Source organism: Strix aluco, chromosome 26, assembly GCF_031877795.1.
Source record: "Strix aluco isolate bStrAlu1 chromosome 26, bStrAlu1.hap1, whole genome shotgun sequence".
NCBI lineage: Eukaryota > Metazoa > Chordata > Aves > Strigiformes > Strigidae > Strix > Strix aluco.
In genome coordinates, this window is record NC_133956.1 from 7558995 (window position 1) to 7580496 (window position 21502).

Sequence of the window (21502 nt, forward strand, 5' to 3'; positions counted from 1 at the left end):
TTTCACTAGTAAAACTGAGATTGTGTGTTTGCTTCACAGCTTGTCTGTAGAATCCTCAATTTCTCTTCCAGGTTAGAGAAACCTTGTTGTGGCACAGCTTGGCTCAGACAGTTACCGTTGGTGCAGGTTGCAAACAAAACACCCCCAGCATTGCTTTACACATCCCTTTGTTTAAGAGTTTCTTTGAAGTATGGAGCGTTTTAGCCATGTTTATCCTTGTTCTATCAACTTGTGGGATTCTAGTAAATCCTTTAATACAAATATTTCCCCGCTGTGATCAGCTGTGCACACATAAGGCTGGAGGCACAGCAACTCAGTGATCAGTGCCTGTCCTATCTGTGCCATTCCTCTCTGCTAGCGCAGCTCAGTGCCAGATGTCACCTGTAGCAGGTGACACTTGCTGTCCTGGAAAACCATCAACTGTAAGAAGCACTTAAGCTGTTGTATTCCTTTTCTTGCCAGCGAAGTATCTTGCCGTTAATAGTAACATCTCCAACAAGGAGTAGTGAAACCCTGTTTCTACTGCAATTCTCTGTATCTGGCTGACACCAAAAAAAAGACATTACTTGGGAAGTGAGATCCCTGAGTGACTGTGTACTTCTCCCCAGCATCTGACACAGAACGCTAATGCACAGAAGCAAGGAAATAAAATTAAACTAAACAAAAAAATTGAGGGCACCAGAATCTCACCCTGCCCAGGTGACAAAGCAGAATGGGGCTGGTTCCTGGATGCGCCATGCACCGTGTTATTTGCACTGGTGCAAAGTGACATTAGGGTAGGTGTAAACCACCCGAAGACAACTGCAGGACATTCTGCACCTCACTTTCTGTGCAGGTTACTTGTAGCAACACCCAGGAGCGCAGTGTGGTAGTGCAGGGACAGCAGAGTCCATCAGCTCACAGCGGCAAGTGGAAGTGTACGCAAGATTTACCAGTGGTTGCCGGCCACAGGAGTGCTGCCTGGTGTTCCTGGCCCTTCTCCGTGGTACCTGCTGACCTCTGAGTTCTAAACATGCCCCGGCCAGGCGGCCTCACTGTGACACTGAGCTGGCAGCTGGAGATCAGCTTGCTCTGCCCTCCTGCCCTGCACAGCCAGCTCTGGCACAGCCAACAGGACAGAAATGCATGCCGGGCTGGCGGCTGGGAGCCCCCGCGGCTGCTCGGACCTGGAGGAGTGCCTGGCCAATGCGCCTGCCCGCGTGAAGTCGTCGAGTCCTGCTGTGACGTAACACCAGTCCTGGTTTCGAGCTGCCTGAATGAACCATTCACTCAGGTTTTCTTGGACCTGGCAGCCAGGTTCATGCCCAGTCTCCCTGTGGAGAGCACAGGGTACCGCAGAGTCAAAGCCAGTGAGCGGAGTCAAACCAGAAGAGCATCGTCCACCTCCAGTGGCTTGTTCATGTAAGGGCAAAATAAGCTTCCACTGATGGGACCTTATACACATACCAGCCGTGCCAGGTGATTGGGCCCAGTCAGCACGGGTTTATGAAAGGCAGGTCCTGTTTGACTGACCTGATCTTCTGTGACAAGGTGACCCACTTAGTGGATGAGGGAAGGGCTGTGGATGGTGTCTACCTGGACTTTAGTAAAGCCTTTGACACCATTTCCCTCAGCGTTCTCCTGGAGAAACTGGCTGCTCATGGCTTAGATGATCGCACCCTTTGCTGGGTGAAAAACTGGCTGATGGCCGGGCCCAAAGAGTTGTGGTGAATGGAGTTAAATCCAGTTGGTGGCCGGTCACACGTGGTGTTCCCAGGGCTCAGTACTGGGGCCAGTTCTGTTCAATATCTTTATCAGTGATCTGGACGAGGGCATTGAGTGCACCCTCGGTAAGTTTGCAGATGACACCAAACTGGGTGGGAGCGTTGATCTGCTCGAGGGCAGACAGGCTCTACAGAGGGATCTGGACAGGCTGGAGCAATGGGCCAAGGCCAATTGTATGAGGTTCACCAAGGCTCAGGGCCGGGTCCTGCACTTGGGTCACAACAACCCCCAGCGGTGCTACAGGCTGGGGGCAGAGTAGCTGGAAAACTGCCCAGAGGAAAAGGACCGACAGCCGGCTGAATATGAGCCAGCAGTGTGCCCAGGTGGCCAAGAAGGCCAACAGCACCCTGGCTTGTGTCAGGAATAGTGTGGCCAGCAGGACTAGGGCAGGGATCGTCCCCTGTACTCGGCACTGGTGGGGCCGCACCTTGAATTCTCTGCTCAGTTTTGGGCCCCTCACTGCAAGACAGACATTGAGGTGCTGGAGCACGTCCAGAGAAGAGCAGCTGGTGAAGTTGGTGCAGGGTCTGGAGCACAAGTCTTGTGCGGGGCGGCTGAGGGAACTGGGGGGGTTTATTCTGGAGAAGAGGAGGCTGAGGGGAGACCTTATTGCTCTCTACAGCTAACTGAAAGGAGGTTGTAGTGAGGTGGGTGTTGGTCTCTTCTCCCAAGTAACAATCTATCCAACAAGAGGAAATGGCCTCAAGTTGCACCAGGGGAGGTTTAGGTTGGATATTAGGAAAAATTTCTTCACTAAAAGTGTTGTCAAGCACTGGAACAGGCTGCCCAGGGAAGTGGTTGAGGCACCATCCCTGGGAGTACTTAAAAGATGTGTAGACATGGTGCTTAGGGACATGGTTTAGTGATGGACTTGGCAGTTTTGGGTTTACGGTTGGACTTGATGATCTTCAAGGTCTTTTCCAACCTAAACGATTCTCTGATTCTATGCTGTTCACTCGGTCTGTGCTTTGGTTAGCAGTGAAGTAGTTACAGAGCCGTCAGCTCACTGGCCTGTCTCTGGAGTATCTCCTGACTCAGAGTTTTCTGCTGTCACCTTGCAGCCCACTGATCTTCTCCAGACCCCTAGAAAGTTGGACCCAGCTCAGTTTGCTGCTTCTGAGCTGTCAGCAGGAAACAGTGTCTTTGTGCCAAGGGAATGAGTCCTTGTTCACAGTAACTGCTCATAAAAGCCTTGTTAGAAAAACCTTAAAAATCTCTTTAGATACCCACAGTTGTGCCACTGTTGCGGCTGCTTGCCATCCTGGTATCAATCTTTTATTGCAGTCTGTTTCCTTGGCCAAGATTTTCTCCCTAACTATAAAGCCTCTCACTTCAAAGGTGGGGTTTTTTTTCAAATTCAGAGCCTCTGTGTTGAATACACAGTGTGGTTTCCAGGTCAGAGAAACAAGACATCCTAAAGCTCAGTGCATTTTTCCAACTCTAGGAGGGTTTTATTTTCTTTTTAGCAGAAGTTTAAATCTAAAGGAAATATTGATCTGCTGAGCTGGACCAGCTCATCTCTAGCCCTTAGCAGGACTTGGGAAAGATGAATGACCAAATTCAGGGGATTTGTGGCTAAATACACTGGAAACCTGGTTTTGTCATGGAAAGCATGAGAAGATAAGAAGGAACGGACTGTGTGCTGGCACTTCCCTTTACCTCTGGCAATACAGTGAGAGGGGCAGTTCAGCTGATCCAACTGAGATGAGCTGTTACTCAGGGCCAGGAGCAATAGTCCTTGCCATTGAGGATGGAGCTGGTACCTTCCACTGCAGTTCACTGGTGATTTAGGGACAGAGGAAATTTGACTTCTGCCTTGAGAAAGGGGATTTCCAGCACAGCACTGGCTCTGTGACTATCAGGCAGGTCTTGGCTGATCCTTCCCCTAGGAATGCTTTCAGTGCATTTTACATGATCGCTGGCAGGTCACCACTCGCAGAAGGAAGAGGTGTAGGTGCCAGTTATTTTCAGGAAGGAAGGTATGGCTGAAAGCATGATCCTTCTGGAGTTCAGCCCATCCAGGCTAAGCCACAGTGTCCCACAGCTCAAGTGCTGAACCAAGGATCAGTGCATTTGGTTTTTATTCTGGCATGGAGAGCAGCCTCCATTCAGGGGGCTGTGAATACTCCAGGTTTTTCCATGTGACACTGTATAAAGATGGAGGCTGCTCTTGTTTTGATTCTCGCCTGATTTAATTATATTTGCTTTTTCTCTTTTTATTTCAGTTGTGATTCCAAAGAGCCCTTTACCTGCCTCCGAAGTAAACTCGGAGAAACCTAGCATGCACAGTAGCACAAAGACTGTTTTGGGGCATCAACAAGGGCAAAGGCGTCGCAAAACAGGGAAGAAGCGTGGTCGAACGACCAAAGCGCTAATCCATCACCCCATGCCTACACCCTCCAAGTCAGTGGAGCCTTTGAAATTCCCCAGAAAGAGAGGCCCCAAGCCTGGCAGTAAGGTAAAAGCTGATGCTGATGCAGGCGGGTGAAAAGCAGGTGCTGCAAGTTCTGCCATGGGATGGTGCATGCGTGTGTTTGTGCACGTTTGTCTCAGCCTCTGGCTGTATGACTGCAGCAAGTAGGAGACCAAAGGGGTATGTGGGCTGGGAATATCCCTCAGAGTCCAGCCCCAGAGCTGTAGAGAATGTCTGTGTCCTAAAGATCATTTCCATCAAGAAACTGTGTCTTTGGAGCTGCAAAGCTTCATTAGCTGTGAAGTAGCATGGCAGATGCTGTGATCATGACAGGATGGCCAAACGGTGGAATAAGCAATTCCGTCCATCGTGTGTAGCTAGTCTAAGTCAAGCAGAGGTGGCAGATCTCAGACTTGTTATTTTTTCAGGATTGTGGTTTATAAAACACACACATATTGATTACTAGGTTCTTGAGACTCCCCGTCATCATCATCAGAAGTGTGTCATGTTCCACAGTGCCTTGTCTGTTGGATGCAGAGGAAAGAGTGTAGTGATCATGGGTGGTAAAGGAGAGCAGGGATAAAAGGAGAAATATCTCCTCTTTTTCTGCAGAGGAAACCTAGGACATTGCTGAACCCAGCACCCACCTCTCCAACAACCAGTACCCCAGAACCAGACACAAGCACTGTTCCCCAGGACGCTGCTACAATCCCCAGCTCTGCCATGCAGGCTCCCACAGGTAAGGGTCTCAAACCACATTCTTGACAAGATTGCACAGTTAGGAGCTGCATCAGTCAGAAAGCGACACACCAAGTACTTGCATTTCTTCTTAAACCTGTGAACCAGCAAACGTTACAATTCCAGAAAGGCTGGCCTAATAGAGAGTGTGTCAGGAGGAAAAGTGAGGCACAGGAGTTCAGATCAGCTGTTCGTTTATCTCTCTGTCCATTTTGGAAATAATGAAGTCATAGCAAGATTGCAAGTCCATCTGTTCAGCGCAGGGACCCCTTTCCCTGAGTTACCACGTGCATGCTAGTGACTCCACAGCTCTCGAAGGGCACTTCTCGTGGCCCATCGTGCCCAGAGGCAGTAGGGTGTGCAGCACCTCTCGTGAGTCCAGGGCGTGAGCTCTCCCAAACCGTGCCAGACACAGCTGCTGAGGCTACAGCGAGATGCAGAACAACCGCTGAACAGCAGTGGCAGTGATCTGTTCAGCTTCAGCCAGGATATCAAGGCAAACAGGGACAAGAGGGAGCAGGGGAGGAGTAGGAGTGACAGTGCAGAGTATATGCTCTGCTACAGCTGTGAGATGTAGCTGAAGATTAATCTGGGCAGGAAAGTCTAACGGTCAAGCACTGGATATGGGCTGAGCCCTCTGTTTCCCCAGAATGTAATTGGCCCATTTTCAGAAGAACCTAAAGAACCCAGTTTCCCTAAAAACCGGGGACTGCGTTCCTTCATCTCCTTTGAAGATCGCAGCCACCTCACCTGGCTGGCATGAGAACCACTTTGCAGCCTTGCTTTTGGGAGCCCCAGTGCTGGGGAAAGCGTAGGAGAAACAGCAGCAGCTTGGAAGGTGAGTGTGAGGCAGGAAGATTTTGGAGGTGATTCCCCTCTGTAAGTGGCTCTACTGTTAGGATGCAGACAGGCAGTCGTGGTGGATTCCCCTTTGTGAGTGATTTGACAGTCTTAAAACCTCAGCATCTCTCAAGCTGGATTTTAGGCATCTGTTTCTTGCTTTCTTGAGTGGGTTAATGGCAAACACATTTCTCATCTTGGCAGTTTGCATTTACTTGAACAAGAACGGCAGCACTGGGCCCCACCTAGACAAGAAGAAAGTTCAGCAGCTGCCGGACCATTTTGGACCAGCTCGAGCTTCTGTTGTCCTGCAGCAAGCAGTACAGGCCTGCATTGATTGCGCTTATCATCAGAAAACAGTCTTCTCCTTCTTAAAACAAGGCCACGGGGGAGAGGTCATCTCAGGTGAGAACTGGCCCGCAGCACTTTGCCTTCAGAGATGTCGTTGCAAGAATTCGCTTGTTGGAAGATGTCTCTCCTGAAGCTTGGTGCAGTCATGGGCCAGGGGCAGACAGAAGATTTCTGTCTTCTCTTTCTTGCCAAACATCTGTGTCAGCGGAGCAGCAGGTAGCGGCTGACTCCGAGCAGAGCGGTTAGCGTGGCCTCCAGGCACAGCTGCTGGAGGAGGCAGCGTGCGGCCCTGGTGTCCGCCTGGGCAGCGTCACGCTTCACCCATCGTCCCCCAGCGCTGCCCGAGCCCCCAGGAGGAGGCAGAACGGGTGGGATTTCCTGAGCTCCTGACGGAAAGACAAGAAATACCCCGGTTTTTAATTTTGCTTTTAAGCCCAAGTTTACCCGGATGCTGGGCGTGCAGGCCCCTCCTTGAATGCCTTTCCATTCCCTCGAACGCAGCTTCTCAGGCGCTGCAGCCCCGTGCCTGATGCTGGGTGCAGCAGACTGGTTTTAGCCTGTCCCAGGGAAGCGAGCTCGCCAGCGCTCAGCCAGCGGAAGGCAGTGGCTTTTGTTTGCTCTAGTCTAGACCAGCGATGCTGAGATACAGAAGCTGGCTGTGCAGCCCTGGGCGTAGTCTCCTGCCTTTGCTGGGGGTTTACGTGTTGGGCTCTGTTTGTTTCTGTCTCCAGCTGTGTTTGATCGGGAACAGCACACTCTGAACCTGCCAGCAGTAAACAGTATCACCTACGTCCTCCGCTTCCTGGAGAAGCTCTGCCACAATCTTCGCAGTGACAACCTCTTTGGGAACCAGCCTTTCACTCAGAACAGCCACATGCAGCGCTCACACGAGTACGACCACGACAGGTATCTACCAGGTAGGAGCTGGGGCGGGGGCGGCGTTGTAGGGACCCCAGGTGCTCTGTGTCTTAACCCAGATTTTATCTTTATCTCAGGAGGCAGGCGTGTGTTTCAGAGCCCTCTCCGCAGGGTTCATTGCATCACACCTAGTGTCATGCACATCCCCACAGGGCTCTTTTTTGTGCAGAATTCAAGTTGCCGTATTTTCTGCCTGTCGGTCTGATTTCCATCTCTGCCTGTAGGTTTCCGCTCATCCGTGCTGTCTCCTTGTCTTCCCTCCTCTCCTCGTCCCCCAGTCCTTCCCGCTTCCTGTAATCTGATTATAGTGACTTCATCCAGTTAGGAATTGAGGTGAAAGACTGCATGAGAAGTAGAAGAGTGATAACGTGCAGCGTGTGAACTGTAATTAGAAATGGAATTAAAACCTAGCAGAGCGGTTTCCACACTGGCTGTGAATCTGCTGCCAGCAGAGAGCACATCCAGCCCTCAGTGAAAGCGTCGCCCTTTCAGGGATGATGCACACTGCAGTGATCTGAGGCATAGGTGGCTTTGTTTTTCTTGGCATGGCTAACGCTCCACTGTGTTGAAGCAACACACCCGTGGCAAGATAGTTCATGCCGCAATGCAAATCGTCAGGCTGCAGAATTGCTCTTAAGCAAAAGCACTGGTAAAGAAGAAGACCGATACTTTTCCTCGCAGTGCTGTGTAGCGGCAGCAGTTGCTGGAGTGATAGCTGCCTCCCTGGGCTGGCTGCAGGGCTCTGGGGGAACTACTGCTGTGGGAATGCCAGTCGTGGAGAGGATAAAAGCTATCTGTACCCTCTTTCGGTAGTTGACAAGTGTCTTGTGCTGATCTGCTCTTCTGTCTTCCTTCCTCCACTACCTTTCTGCCCCGAGTCAGCTGTTGTACTGTTTGAGGTCTTTCCACAGTCAATCTTCTGGATAATTATGGCTCTGATGAGAAAAGCAGGAATTTCTAATGTAAAAGGATAAGCACTTAGGAAGAACTATTTAAGGAAGAAGTTGCTAAGCGTGAAGCTCGGGGGCAACAGCCTAATGCCAGAATGTTTCATTGCATCTTGCAAAGCATCAGTACTCGGGAAGGGATTAGCGAGAGTCTAAAGAGCGTGAGGATCTCGGAGTGACCGTCCTCTGCTTCCTCCATGGCTGATCAGCTGCCTGCAGGCTGGGGCTGTGCAGAGCCATGCTGGAGCCAGCAGTGCCGGGAGCAGGGAGCTGTGCTGTGCTGTGAGAAGCTGTAGGAAGTGGGTTGGCTGCTGTGGCAAGTACAGGAGCAGCATGTCTAGTTACTAGGACTAGAAGTTACCCCTCTAGGGAACCCTCAAATAGAAGAAATCCCCATGTTTCGGTGTAGAAGTACTCTGTTGTCATGAGAGAGCAAAACTGGAATGGGAAGAAGAGGACCCAGGGTCTGGGCATGGTAGCAGGCTCGGATGGAGAGGGTCCTGCAGCTCACACACGTGCTTTCTAGCCACCATGAATTGTCAGTGGTGTCTGTGCTAAGAGCTGGGCTGCCTGGCAGGGTGGAAAAGTGTGAAGAGCAAAGTCAGAATTCAGGGAAACTCAGGCAGAGCAGCAGATGTGACACGATGCTGAGACCTGCCCATCCTGAAGTCTTCTTTAGAGTGTTTGCAGGGATTAAAGAAAGATTAACCACAGACCAGAGAAGTGGTAACACCTACTCCTGTAGTTCATACTGATGTCTCGAGGATTGCTGGGCATCTGGTCATCTAACACCTTTCTCAAGCACCTGAAAGAAGATGATAAACGTTGTTATCTACACTTTACAGTGGCTTCTGGTGAGGGAAAAGAAACAGTACCGACGATTTTAGAGGTTAGGGCTGGTCATGGAAGAAGGAGGATACAGTTGTACATCAGCTTAAATCACACCAAGTGTCAAGGCTGCTGTGGCTTCGCCTTCAGCTCTGTGTCCTGCCTTGTTTCCTCTACAGTACAGGTGCTCGTGTGCCTGAATGGGGCTGGTTCTTGCAGGGAACAATCACTGGTTAGGACTGGGAGCTGGTCTCCATTCCCAGAGCAAACTCATTTTATAGGAGCACCACTGTGGATGCCGTGGAGAATTCCTGCGTGTGCTTGGGGCAGAAGAAGGAAGGCCTGCAGCAGCCCTTAGGTCAGCTGCATCCTGGCATTCTCTCTTGCTAAGTAAGCCGTAATCATGGAAATAAGGGGAAATAGGTCAAGTTGTACATCAGGAAACAGTAGATTTGCAAGAAAACAAGAAGTCGGTTGCTGTTAATAGGAACAGGGATGGGCTGTGAAATGTTGTGAACAGGTAGATCTGATCTGGAGCCATCTGAAAATGTAGAACTGGAGGGACCTTCTGGACCATCGAGCCTTGGGTCCTGTTACTACAGGCACCACAACATACGGTGTTGCTTTAATTAACTGGAGTTGGGAATTTTGCTTTCTACTGGAGGCTGCTCCAAGGTTTTTTGCTGAATTTTTAGAAACTATAGTGTAGTTTCTAGCCCAAATTTATTCTTGGGCAACTTAGTATCTGTGTCTCCTTATCTTAACATTGCCTTTTAGCTTAACTTAGTTCTCCTCCTTCTGAAATTAGAGAACAGTGGTATCCTTCAGAGGAGCTGGTTGCTCTGGTAAGAAGGGCTCTCTGCTCTCCTCATCTAGTGCTGGTTTGAATTAAACTTCAGGAGGTGACCAGGTGCCACCCAGCACTCTGGGGAATTGCTCACGGGGACCCGGTGCCACAGCACTGACATCACCATGTTCACAGGAAATCTCTCTGGAAGCCGCTTTTTGTCGCTGTATCCTTGTAGCAGGCGATGATCAGTCTGTCCTGGTCACATACCTGTTCTTTTCATCCATTATTGACAACTCCAGGTTCCCAGCTCATGGGACAATGTTTCGAGTGCACATCTGCGTTTTGCTGCTGGATTTACCTCCCTTCTGGTACTCTGTTCTATATATGTTTTTTCTGCCTAATTTCAAATGAGACCTGGCCTGATGTGGGAGGACATCAGCAGATTTTATCGGTGAATCTCTAAAATTTCTGCCAAAGTTGTTAATAAAAGTATTAAATTAGACTGGGCTTAGGAATGATCCTCAAGAAAATTCATTAGCAGTTGCTCTTCAGCCTCATGCTCTCGCTCAGTGTTCTGCTGACGGCTTTTCCCCTCGAATCAGGTGTTTGTGCATATAACAGGGCTGTGGGTAATCCTCATGTTCTCTGTCTCAGCTGGTGGTTCTCCATATCAAATGCCTTGCTGAATTCCAGGTAGCTGAGATGGACCACTCTTCCTTTGTGTGACAGATCAGTTATTTTCCCATGATAAGGAAGCTATTGGGTTAGTCTCCTCTGATAAATGCCTACTGCAGTATGTGCCATGTGTAATTGCAGTGTTTCCCCTACCCTTTCCTTCAGCACCTCTTACAAGCCTTGCAGTACTGCTGAGGTCAGATGTGAGCATTTTGTTGCCAAAATCATTTTTTCACCTTCTTTTTCTAAATGCTGGCATCGTGTTTCCAGTCACCCTGAGCAGCACGTCACTGAGTTCTGTTAGAATTTGCTGCAGCAGACCTGGGGTTTCATGTGCGCCTTCTTTTTTGAGTTATGGTTTGGCTGCTTCTGCACCCTCACACCCCCAGTTTGAGTACATTCCATTATTTGACTTCCACTTCTTAGTCAATGGTGTATATTTTCATTCCTGTCCCGTTTCTTTTACACTTTGAGCCTTCCCTGGTGTTCAGCGTGGCCGTGGCTGGAAGCGAAGGGTGGGATTTGTTTTACTGAGCACGGGTGGACGTCGCAGTGGCATCGACACCTGAGCTCGCTGTGCAGGCACGCTCTGCAGTCGGGGAGGAAGCACCCGTGCAGTCAGAGACAGTTACAGCACCCCAAAGTAGCACCCTTGACTTGGACTTGATGAGGTGAGCAGACTCTCACTGACTGGGAAGGCGTCTGCCCTGACTGCCTTGGGATGGCCAACAGCACAAATCCAGGCATGGGCAGACGTGATTCTCTTCCTCCCCACCAGCCTCCCCAGTTAGGTGAGGTGAGCTATCCCTCCAAGCTGTCCCATCATTTGCAGGCGAGGACAATCTTTTTTTCTTTTTTTCTCAATCTTTACCTTTCTGCACAGTATCCTCTCACTCCATTCCCGTGCACTTGTCACTTCTGTAGCTGAAGACATGGTCCTGTCTTTTCCCTTGCGCTGTGGCAAAAGGCAGATTGAGTTAAAAAGTTCATTTTGCCCCTGTACTCGCCATTCTTTGAGGTATACGACTCCATGCTGAGCAGGTCCTTTTCATCTCCAGTAAATGGTCTGTTTGTTCTCAGCATCCTTCTCGAAGTGAACATTTATCCACTTAGACTTGGGGTCCTTTCTTCCCAGATTGTTTCCTCACTGATGATACACGTTCATGATGTTTATGGCATCTTTTGAACTGAAGGTATTTTCATTTTTTTCCTGATGATCCACATCGTGACTGCTGAGTGCAGCTCTGTGTATTACTCCATTTCTTTATTTTCTTAAAATTTGTCCTTTAAAATCAGAGACCCTAACTACAGACCTACTTTTGGTTTATCCTTCCATTAATTTACACTGACCTAACTTCCCATTCCCTGGGTTATCTTCTACAACCTGATCTTCTGTGTTTGCATTACTTTTTAAATCAACCAATTTAATAAATAGCCCAAATCAAAACCTGATAAACCCTTTAAAAAGCATCGCCCTTTGTTGTGGTTCTGGACTGTTTGGTGAAGAAGGTCATGCAGTTTTATGTTTAGAGATATCTGGAGACATTACTAAGAGCATTTGTTTTCCATCTGTGTCTGGGCAATGAATGTTTCCTACAGGGACTTGTCCTGAGGATGGTGTTTGCCTTTCTAATAATGTTATAGTGATTTTTGATCATACTCGTATGGAGTCCCAGGGCCTCAGTATAAGCAGCTTATCTTTTGTTTCCCCAGAGGATTTTCATAGAACAGATACTTTTCTCTACCTTTGTATTTCTCTTTAATCCACCAAATTGTGACCGTCTGATGCTTCCCACCCATCTGTACCTTCATTTCTTTGTTTGGCGTGATGCATCTCCCTTGGTGTCCGGTCCCAGTCGCTCCCCGCCGTATTTCTGTCACCCCTCCAGCACCTGTTCCTGCCCTGCCCTGCAGTTGGGGCTGCTCCGTGCTGTTGTCCAGCTCCTGGCATTTGTCTATGAGCATCTCACCGCTCTCCCCACACACCCTGATGGCTGCAGGCTCACACGTGTCGCCGTGCTCGGGGCAGCTGGAAGGGGCCAGCTGGGAGCGCTGGTGGCCGGCGCGGGCAGGTGGCGGCTGGAGGGTGACCTCTTCATGGTGACCGTGCTTAGTCCAGACGGGACACGGACTGGCACCCGCTGTGTCTCTTGCCTGGCTGCCATTCCCGTCTGTGTTAGCGTTTCCATCCTCTGTGTTCATCCACCCACTGACACCTCGTGTGCAGCCTTCAGCGGAGACGTCTCGCGGCCCAGCCTGACGTCTCGTCTGCCACGTACAATACGGAGAACCCCGTCGTTGGGAAGCATTTGGAGAGGAGCAGCAGCGACAGCTGGGGCGCTTGAGGGATCCATTTGGGGAAAGATTGAAAATTTGAGTACGGTTTAATCAAGCACTGTGTATGGCACAGAGTGTTTGCAGATCGTCCAAGGGTTCTTTGCAAATCGTCCAAGGGTTACGTGCGTCCGAAAGGTGAAGAGGGGAGGAGCAGGAATCGTCTGGGATGAGCCAAAGGGTAGAACAAGGAGAAATGGAATTAAGTCAATCAGAGGTGATATTTGGGGTGAAATATGGCAAAATGTGGCTAAGATTCTTAGGTTTCTCGACACCCTTTTTCTCTGATAAAACTTGCAAAGCAAAATATAAAATGTTAAGCACTGACAGATGTGCTGGATTGCAGTTTTAACAGGCTGTTACCAGGCTGGCAATGCATGCGAGTCTCAAGTGACTCTGGCAAGACTGAACTTCCCAGAAAGTCTCCACTCCTAAATAGGGCTTGTTCTCTTTTCCTAGACAGAAGCAGTTCGTTAGACGGCACTCTGCAGGGACCAGGCCGGGGTACAAAGCGATATTCCCAAGATTCCCCTCCATACAGTGCTCCTCTCTCCCCCAAGTTACCAAAGAATGACCGTCACCCTTTGGAAGGTGAGCACAGCGTCTCTTCCCAAAGCTGGCTGTTTATAGTGACTTGTAACGGATACAGCAGGTTCACATTTGCTGTGCCAAATCGAGCCGTGGGTTTAGGAAGTCTGCTTTGCTTTGTCTCTGGCATGGGTCGGTGCTTGGTGTTCCAGAGAGAAGTGAAGAAACCACTCTGTGCCAAGGCAGGTTCCCCAAGCACTTGTGTAAGGCATGTGGAACGCAGGGAGAATTCCTTCTAACCCTGATAGTCATCATCTAATACCATATAATCTGGGATTTAATTACCCGTATTTTAGCTTCCATTGCTATGCATGGTATTAACGGTCATAAAACCGCCCAGTTGCTTCAGTCAATCTTCCCCCAAATTTTTCCATGATTGTTTGCTGCAGTGTGTTCTACAGATGCTGTGTGCAGCTGTACGGGCCAGGAACCTGCTGCCCTTTCCCAGGATCCCATCTTGTTCCTCACAGTCCTTCCTAAATAGCAGGGAGGGTCTCACTAGCATGTGCTCCACCAGCTAAACCAGATCAAATCCCCTCCCGCAGCGCTGCTGCTTCCTGCAGTGCCTGTTGGGTGACGCTGGGGCAGATGTGCTGTGCCACGTGCTCAGAAGCAACTGCAGAAATGTCCTCTTTGGTATGTGCTCCATAGCTGTCCCTTGCCTGTGCAGGTGGGAGATTTCCAGGGGGTCCAGGTAGCTGGAGGACTGCCTGAGCTGGAGTCTTCAATAAATACACTTCCACCTTCTCTTTTGTTTTTAACTGCAAATGTTCCATAATGCAGACTGGAGATTTAACCTTGCTGAAGCCTTTTAATTAATTGATGGTGAAATCTACCAAGGTGATAGTCCCACATGTCCCTGAAAAATTTGTGGAGACTCTTGGCTGGGCTCATAGTTCAGCAGCTTTGTGCTCTGTCGCTGTCCCTTTAGAATCACCATTTTCCTGGTTCTTGCCAAGTTTGCTGGGCTTGGGTTGTTGATCCCAGAGTTGAGGGTGCACGGCCTCCCACACGCTGTGGTGTCACTTTAGTCTCCGTCCATCGCTGTGCCCTGTGTTTTTGAGGATTACTGACCCCGTATCTAAGCACAGCTGAGCTGAAGTTGCACCCTGTGATGGGTGGTTTCGAGTGGCCTTAATATCTACATTGATTAAAACTGTGGGTTTGTCACACAGCTGAAGCGAAGAACAAGGTGACGTGTGGGACTGTCTCATCTACTCCAGCATATTGACAAGTCAAAAATTGTTGCCTGAGGCCCAGTCTGTTTCTCACCTCTAGATACACATCCTTGCTGGTCTCCTTGATACTCTCCTCTAACACATCAACCACTGCACTTGGGATACCATTAGCAAAGCCTGTCAGCTCCTCCTCTACCAGCAGGCGGAACATTAAGTGTTCAGCCTGTTCTTGAAACGCAGTGGTGTGCTCTAAATATTAAGATGGTGAATATTGTACACTCTCTGTATTGTCAGTGAAGAGAGAAGGTTTCTGCAATGGGTAATTCCAAGGAGGAACCTATGTTAGGTTGTCTGCAAGACTGATTCTTAGTCTGCTTCAAAGTCTATTCTGTTATCTCTTGGCCTTTGGATGGGTTGTGCCATCTGGATGCCCAGAATACTCCAGCCTCTTCTGCAAAAGTAGAGACAAGGGGCAGAACATGTGCCTTCATGTGACGGTGATGATCCTGTTGGTGTGTGAACTTCCTGCAGTGACTTGGTCTTGCTCTGTTCTTGGTCCAAGCAGGGGGCGTACAGGGCAGGAGGAAATGAGGTGCAGTTCCAAATTCCATCTAGAAATTAATTTTTATCCCACAGCTAAAAGCCTATTCCTCCTCCTCCACCATGAAATTTAAGTACAGGCAGGAATATTTGCATTTCAGAGGATATATTTTAAGAATATGAGCCTGAAATACTCAGATATTGAATATTTCTCGAGCAAGGAGACATCTTCTCATGGTGATGAGCTCTCCCAGCAGAGCGCATTCTGGCTTCAGCAGTGTGATAGACAACAGTACCTGAACAGTTTCCAGTTTGCCAAATTGAAGGCAGTGAGTAGCAGCGGGAAGTCTTCATTCATCATGCCTTTGGCAAGAAGTCAGAAAGATGAGGAGGGGATCTCGCTTCTTACATTGTTTTTCCTCTTGTATCCAGTGGCATTTATGTAGCATTTTGCTAAAAAGCTGCAGTTCCAGCACAGTGGGGACCTGCTTTTCCAAGACTATCATTTTTCGGAAACAGTGGGTGTTTAGTAGTTGTGCAAATCAGATTGATGCTTGTGGCCAAACTCCATGTTTTAGCAGTAAAACAACAGTCTTGAATCTATAGCACTATTTGTTTAATTAAACTTTAATTATCTGCTCCCAGCCTCTCCGCCACTAATGGTGGCATGTTTTCCTACAATGCTCTAAATGCAAGCCTTTATTTAAAACTAGCAGTTTGTATAAGAAAATCTGCCTAAGAATTAACCACCTCCTCCTCACTCCGAAGCTAGTTATCGAGGCAAAAGCATTCTGGATGGACAGAGTCTGTGCTCTGCCTCTTGCAGAAGCATGTTGTCTTCTGCTACAGATGATTCACAGGGCTAGTAATCATTCCCCTCTTGCCTTGCTTCCCTCTGCCCTTTATGGAGGTATCATTCATCTGAGCAGTTCCCTCTGTGTTTGTATTTTTAAGAAAATCCTAAATCTCTCTTGCATTGACCCTCCCAAGAAGGCTCCAGCTCTGCTGCAATATTTACAGCACAACCGAGCGCTCGCCAGTCCAGAGATAGGTAACCTGAGGATGAACATGCAGCTTCAGTCCTACCTCTTGGGCAAAACAAAGTAGTGCTCCCCAGTTGCATGGCCCCATCCTCTTCTTCAGATGTATGATCATAAGCACGTGTGAGAACATGATCACATATTTGAAGAACGCGTCACAGTGCGTTCACATCAGAATAACGACAGCGTGTTAATTGTGGAGTTAAATACTTTCTGAGGGTGAGTTTTGGATGCTTAGCATTGCACTGACATGAGCCTGTGCATGTGGTCTCCCGGCCTCCCAAGCTGTAGTCTTCGCTAGCTGAGCCCAGAAGTTCCTTCTGCTGACACACATCCCCTCTGGGAGAGCTTTGGAGTCTTCCCAAGCCGTTAGACACACACATTTGCCTGACCCAGCCCAGCTGGGGCGAGTGTCCCAGGGCTTGCTGGCCAGGTGAAGCTGTGTGTCACTGTGCAGAGGGTGCTGGGTCTCCTTGGAGGATGGCGATGTGCAGCACAGACCTGTGCCCACAGCCACTGTCCCATTACAGAGCATCCCCACCAGCGCAGAGGGCTGCGCCCACTCACCCCTCTTGTGCCTCTGCACTCTCCTGTGAGCCAGACATCGGCCTTTTGCACAGAAATTTAATGGGAAGTGGTTTGGGTTTTAAGAAAAACTGTCCTGTTGGAGAGGAGACCAAATGTAGTTGCTATGAGGAAGCTGCTCTGGCGTGCCGCTGGCATAAGTCACATCCACTGTGTGGGTCTGTCTGGGCCTGGGCCAGGGAATCTCCATCACCCCTGGGCCAGAGCAGCCAGCTCAGTGCTGCGTTTGCATCCAGTCTTGTGCTGAAATGGGATGGTGGGAAGGGGTGCAGGAGTGAAGGAGGCGTCCAGAGTCATTCAGGAGTAGTCATGAGCCAGAAAGCTGCCTTTTACGCATAGAGAGCAGGTGAAAACACATCTACCCACGCAGGAAGCTAGTGACATGCGGGCCAGCACACAGCACGGGTCACCGGGGGAATAACAGTCTTCACAGCAGTACTGTTTGTACACGAGATTTTAAGGATGTGCTGCTGGTTTCTGAGAGCCTCCCCGAGACCTAAAAGCAAAGAAAGGCAGAAATGCCTCAAGTGCAGAGTAACAAAGCCCATGAGACGGAGGGTTGCAGTTACGCAGATAATAACCTCTCATCTGCTTCACTGAACTGCCAGACAGCGAGGCAAGAGGGAGGTTTCCGTTTTGTAGCCTTACGAGATGAAGCCAAGGAAGGTGTGGGCTGGCTGGCTGCCTCCAGCTGAACTCGCCTCCAAGATCTCTGCTCAGACAGCACAAGCACTGCAACCAGAGGATCCCAGTTCACAGAATAGTCCCATAGCTCACGGAAACCAGAAAAAATAATGTGCCTCCAAGAGAGGCTGCTCCATTTGGTGGGGCCCAACCGCTGCAACACTCAGGTACCACTTCAGGCTCTGGGAAGCTGCATCTCTCTTCACTGGAGCACGGCAGCATCAGATTAGCAAGAAAGTTTGGGAAGGTCTCAACAGCTTTTGGGTCTCGTGGGCTGCAGTATGGACTCTGCACCCTCACCACCATCCCAGTTCTGCACGACCTCCTTGCTCTGGCTTCTCACCTGCTGCTCCTGTGGTCTGGGAAGTCCCAGAGAAGAAACCCAGGGCCTGACTGGGGCAGTTGCTCAGGTTTCTTCATCCTTGTCACCTACCGTGGTGTTTGAGTGACAGCAGCTCAGGACTGTGAGCTGCTCTCAGAGTCTCTACAGGGACTGGTAGAGAAGCTCCAGCTCCCAGCCAGAGGCCGTGGCCCAGCCCAGAGTGCACAGGCAATACCCCTCGTTGTAGGAGCTGCTTTTCTCTTTGGCTGTACGAACTTGCCAGGTATTTCATGATAAAGAACACAGGTATTTGAGAATGACTCATGAGGCATCAGGTCCACCTGGACTGAGACTAGATTGTGGGTGCCATAGTAAAATCTACAAACACAGGGTGCTGGGATGAAGCTGTTGCAGTGTAACAGCAAAGGAAGATCTTGCTGGCTCAGCCATACAATATATCACCCTGGGTAGCTTCCTCAGCCCCTCCATCCTAATACTGCTGTGACAGCTGAAAATTAAATGTGTTTCTGGAAGATAAGGTGAGGAAGCCAGTCTCGCACTGGGACCCCTGCCCGGGGAGAGCCCTCTGCCCTGTCCCTCCTGCGCATGTCCCAGCAAAGGGTGTTGGTCACCAACTTGATTCAGCAATGAAAAAGGGCCCAGCAGGTCAGGAGGAGTGAGCAGCTGGTCACCAGCACCTTGCTTTTGGGGCCAGAGGATCAGCATGGTGTGAGAGCATTGCCAGGCTGTGACGGTGCACCTGGGCTGCTCAGAGGAGCCTGCTGCTCCCTCCTGCTCTGCATGTGTGCTGCTCGCCCGGCCACAGCATGAGGCTTCCTAAATAGCCCCCACAATCCCAACCGCCTGGTCTGTTACCCTGCATGCTAATGGCAGTGATGTGCGGTGGCGCTTCACCCCTTGGGGCGCCTCCTCTCCCCGCGGAGGGCATTTGTGCGAGTCCTGTGTCCGCTGGCAGCCAGAACGGGCAGCCCTCCCCCGCCGTGCCCCGCTGCCACAGAAGGGCCTCTGGAAGCAGTAAGGACACGGGACTGCGAGTCGGAGGTGGTGGTGGCATTAGCAGAGTAGCTGTTGCTCCAGGCTGGGTACCAGCCGTTGTCACTGCTGACTGGTTGGAATGGCACCCATGTGAGCCACCCTGCGAGCGCTGCCTTTGCTGCCGTTCTGCTTTCCGCCGCCGAGCGGTAACGTCGGGCTGCGTGGCGTTCGGGTGCACTGACTGCAGCTTGGTGCGTTCCAGGTGAAACCTTTGTTCTGGGAGATGGGCTCCCAGGGCCCTTGGAGCCTCGCCTGGACCCCATGGACTCTGCCTTGAACTCTGTCAATTCATCCAGCCACAGCAGGAGCTCCAGAGACTATCGCCTGCAAGGATACAGGCACCTGCACCAACCCTCTAGCCTCACCCAGGGCAGCACCTCTGCCTTGCGTAGGCTTAGCTCTGGGGGTAAGAGAGTTAAGAAGCCAGCCCTCCCGATTGTAAATTTGGCAATAAAGGGCTTTTCTAACTCCAGTTACACCTTTCTAACTTCAGCAAGTACCAGAGACTGGCCTCTGCACTGTTAAACAGGTAGTCTGTTAGGTTTAACGGTAGCTCTAGAGACGTGGCAGATGGGCGGGTGGAAATACGGCGAGGTGATGCTCGCAGGGTCACTCCTTTGGCGCGGTGACTAGCTGGACCTGGAGCTCAGCGGAGAGGAAGGAGTAGGCAGGAGCTGAACTTGCAAGCTTGGGCAGGGGACTGTCAAAGTGAAAAAGGGCTGCCTGAGTCCATGAGGCTGGATCGGGAATGGCCGGGGAGTCGAGAGCTGCCTGAGGAGGCTGGGAGCTGGGCCGGGAGGACGGGCGGCCGTCGGACGGGCACTTGTCTGCGTGGAGGAGTAGGAGCAGGAGAACTGTTCGTTGCAGTAAACCAGCATGTGTCAAATCTAGGTGTTTGCAAAAAAAAATTGTGATTTTAGGTGCACGGCATCAATAAAAGCCTCTAAAAAGCTCAGGCTGCTGATGCCTCGATCCCTCTGCCTGCCCCCACATCTGTGCATGCAGGCAGAGAGCTGTGACAACGGGCTGTGCCGATGCCGGCGTGTCGGGAGCAGGACTTTTGTTAGCTCCGGCGGTGCTTCAGCAACAGATTTTCACATACGGGCTCAGTCCATCAGAAAACACAGCCAAGGAAAATAAAAACCAGCTTTGCCGTGTTAAATTTGCTAAAGGTGGTGTTCTGAGCGGGCGACCCAGGGCAGAAACGGTGCGTGGGGAAGAGAAGTGGGAGTGGGGGATTGTTTTCTGCGAAGGTGGGAACTGTCAGTAGATGGGCAAGGAAGAGTGGGAGCCTGGGGCCAAACCCAGCTGCAGTGGGGCAAGGGGAAGGTGGGGTTTAGAGTGAGGAAGAGGGCTCAGTATAGAAGGCTGCCCCAAAAAGTAAGGCCTAAGGAGAGGCTTCGGTGCTAGACCTGTGCCGCAGGAATCTCTGGGGCACGGTTGGAACGTGCCCTTCGCGTTGTCTCTGCCCTTGCTTTGTGAGAGGAGACTGAGTGGTAGAGTGAGGGGGAATGAGTGCTGGAGCGGTGCTGCGGGGATACCCGGGGTAACGGCTGCTGTCTCGCGTTCCCCCCCAGGTTCAGACAGATACCTCGGGTCTCGAGACGTCTCACGGCTGAGCAGCCGCGACCCCTCGTCCTGGACGGTGGAGGAGGTGATGCAGTTCATACGGGAGTCGGATCCACAGCTGGGACCCCACGCTGACCTCTTTCGAAAACATGTGAGTATGTCTGTGTATGGATGTGTGTGTGTGTGTGTGTGTGTGTGTACACGTGTGTGCTGTGTGTGGGAGGGGCCAGATCATCACACAAGGAAAACCTGGGACAGGCAGAATGGCAGCGCTTTGTACCAGCTGGAGTTTTGTGCTAAGAAAAACGTTCTGATAAACCCTGCTCAGATCGTGCTCAGGCCTGGGATCCTCTGACTCCGAAATGGAGGGGAAGACGTCGCAGCCCAGCTAAAGCTGCAAGCACTGCTGCCTTTGGCGTACGGAGCGCTCAGCTCTCGGCTGGATTTGAACCCCAGCGCTGAAAACACAAAACCCTCTTCGTTCTGGAGTCTTAATATTCACCTCGTAGCAAATTTTTCCCGGCAAGAAACATCTTCCAAGTGGAATTCATTGACTGTGTGGCTGCTAAACCCCCACTTGCTGTAAGAAGGAGTCTCCTAAGGCTCTGGCTCTTGTGCATGTCTTCAATATAGCTGCAGACATACAGCACAGCGTTTGTACAACTAAAGCTACAAAAATCTTGGCAGCCTCACATCCTGATTTCTGCCACACAGTTCTTCTTCCCGCTGCCTTTTGATTAAGTCCGTGTTATACCTGGTGGTGCTTGTGAAGGTACAAGAGCAGTAGGAGAACATACCCATCTTCCCCAGGCAGGAGAGGCAGATGTGCTGGGCTGAGACAACACTCTCTTTTTTTTTGAATTAGTTCTATTTTAGAACCACCAGAAATTGAAAAATATTTTGGTTTAATTATGCAAGAGAGTGCTCACCTCTGCTAAGGGATGGAAGTCCCCTGTATTGGCAGTCCTGAGGAAGAACTTGGCTTTCATCTGAGGAAGGGGGTAGCAGAACAAACCTGGTACTGGACATTACTGGAGATCTTACCAAGTGTGAGACAGCGACATAGGATGGGATTTTCTGTTGTTTGAGGTTGTGATTTTTATTTTTCATTTATAAATCCATTAACATTTTCTTCATGGAAACCTGTGCCTGGCAAAGTTCTGGGCCAAGCCTGGGCCAGATCAAGGAAAGGAGTGTTGCAAGGGACTGGAAAACTTCCATTTGCAGGTGCTAAGTGCAAAGATGCTCTCAGTTATTTCAATCTTTGTGATCCCTCCCCTCCTCAGCCTCAGTGAGGGACACATCAGCCTCAGTTGTGAAGCATCAGATACTTTTAAAAGCT

General features: G+C 50.3%; 1 protein-coding gene across 9 annotated transcripts in view; it reads left to right on the forward strand.

Moving 5' to 3' along the window:
* SCMH1 (Scm polycomb group protein homolog 1) overlaps window positions 1-21502 on the forward strand; it is a 75828-nt gene that overhangs the window by 50862 nt on the left and 3464 nt on the right. For 5 of the 9 annotated variants that reach the window (XM_074850704.1, XM_074850709.1, XM_074850702.1 and 2 more), the window contains 7 exons: window positions 3990-4222; window positions 4790-4916; window positions 5960-6160; window positions 6838-7023; window positions 13058-13189; window positions 18794-18997; window positions 20169-20311. In XM_074850704.1, the coding sequence (XP_074706805.1) occupies window positions 3990-4222; window positions 4790-4916; window positions 5960-6160; window positions 6838-7023; window positions 13058-13189; window positions 18794-18997; window positions 20169-20311 (1226 nt within the window). The remainder of the gene's footprint in view (window positions 1-3989; window positions 4223-4789; window positions 4917-5959; window positions 6161-6837; window positions 7024-13057; window positions 13190-18793; window positions 18998-20168; window positions 20312-21502) is intronic. The other 4 variants (XM_074850706.1, XM_074850705.1, XM_074850707.1 and 1 more) reach the window with 4 other exon arrangements.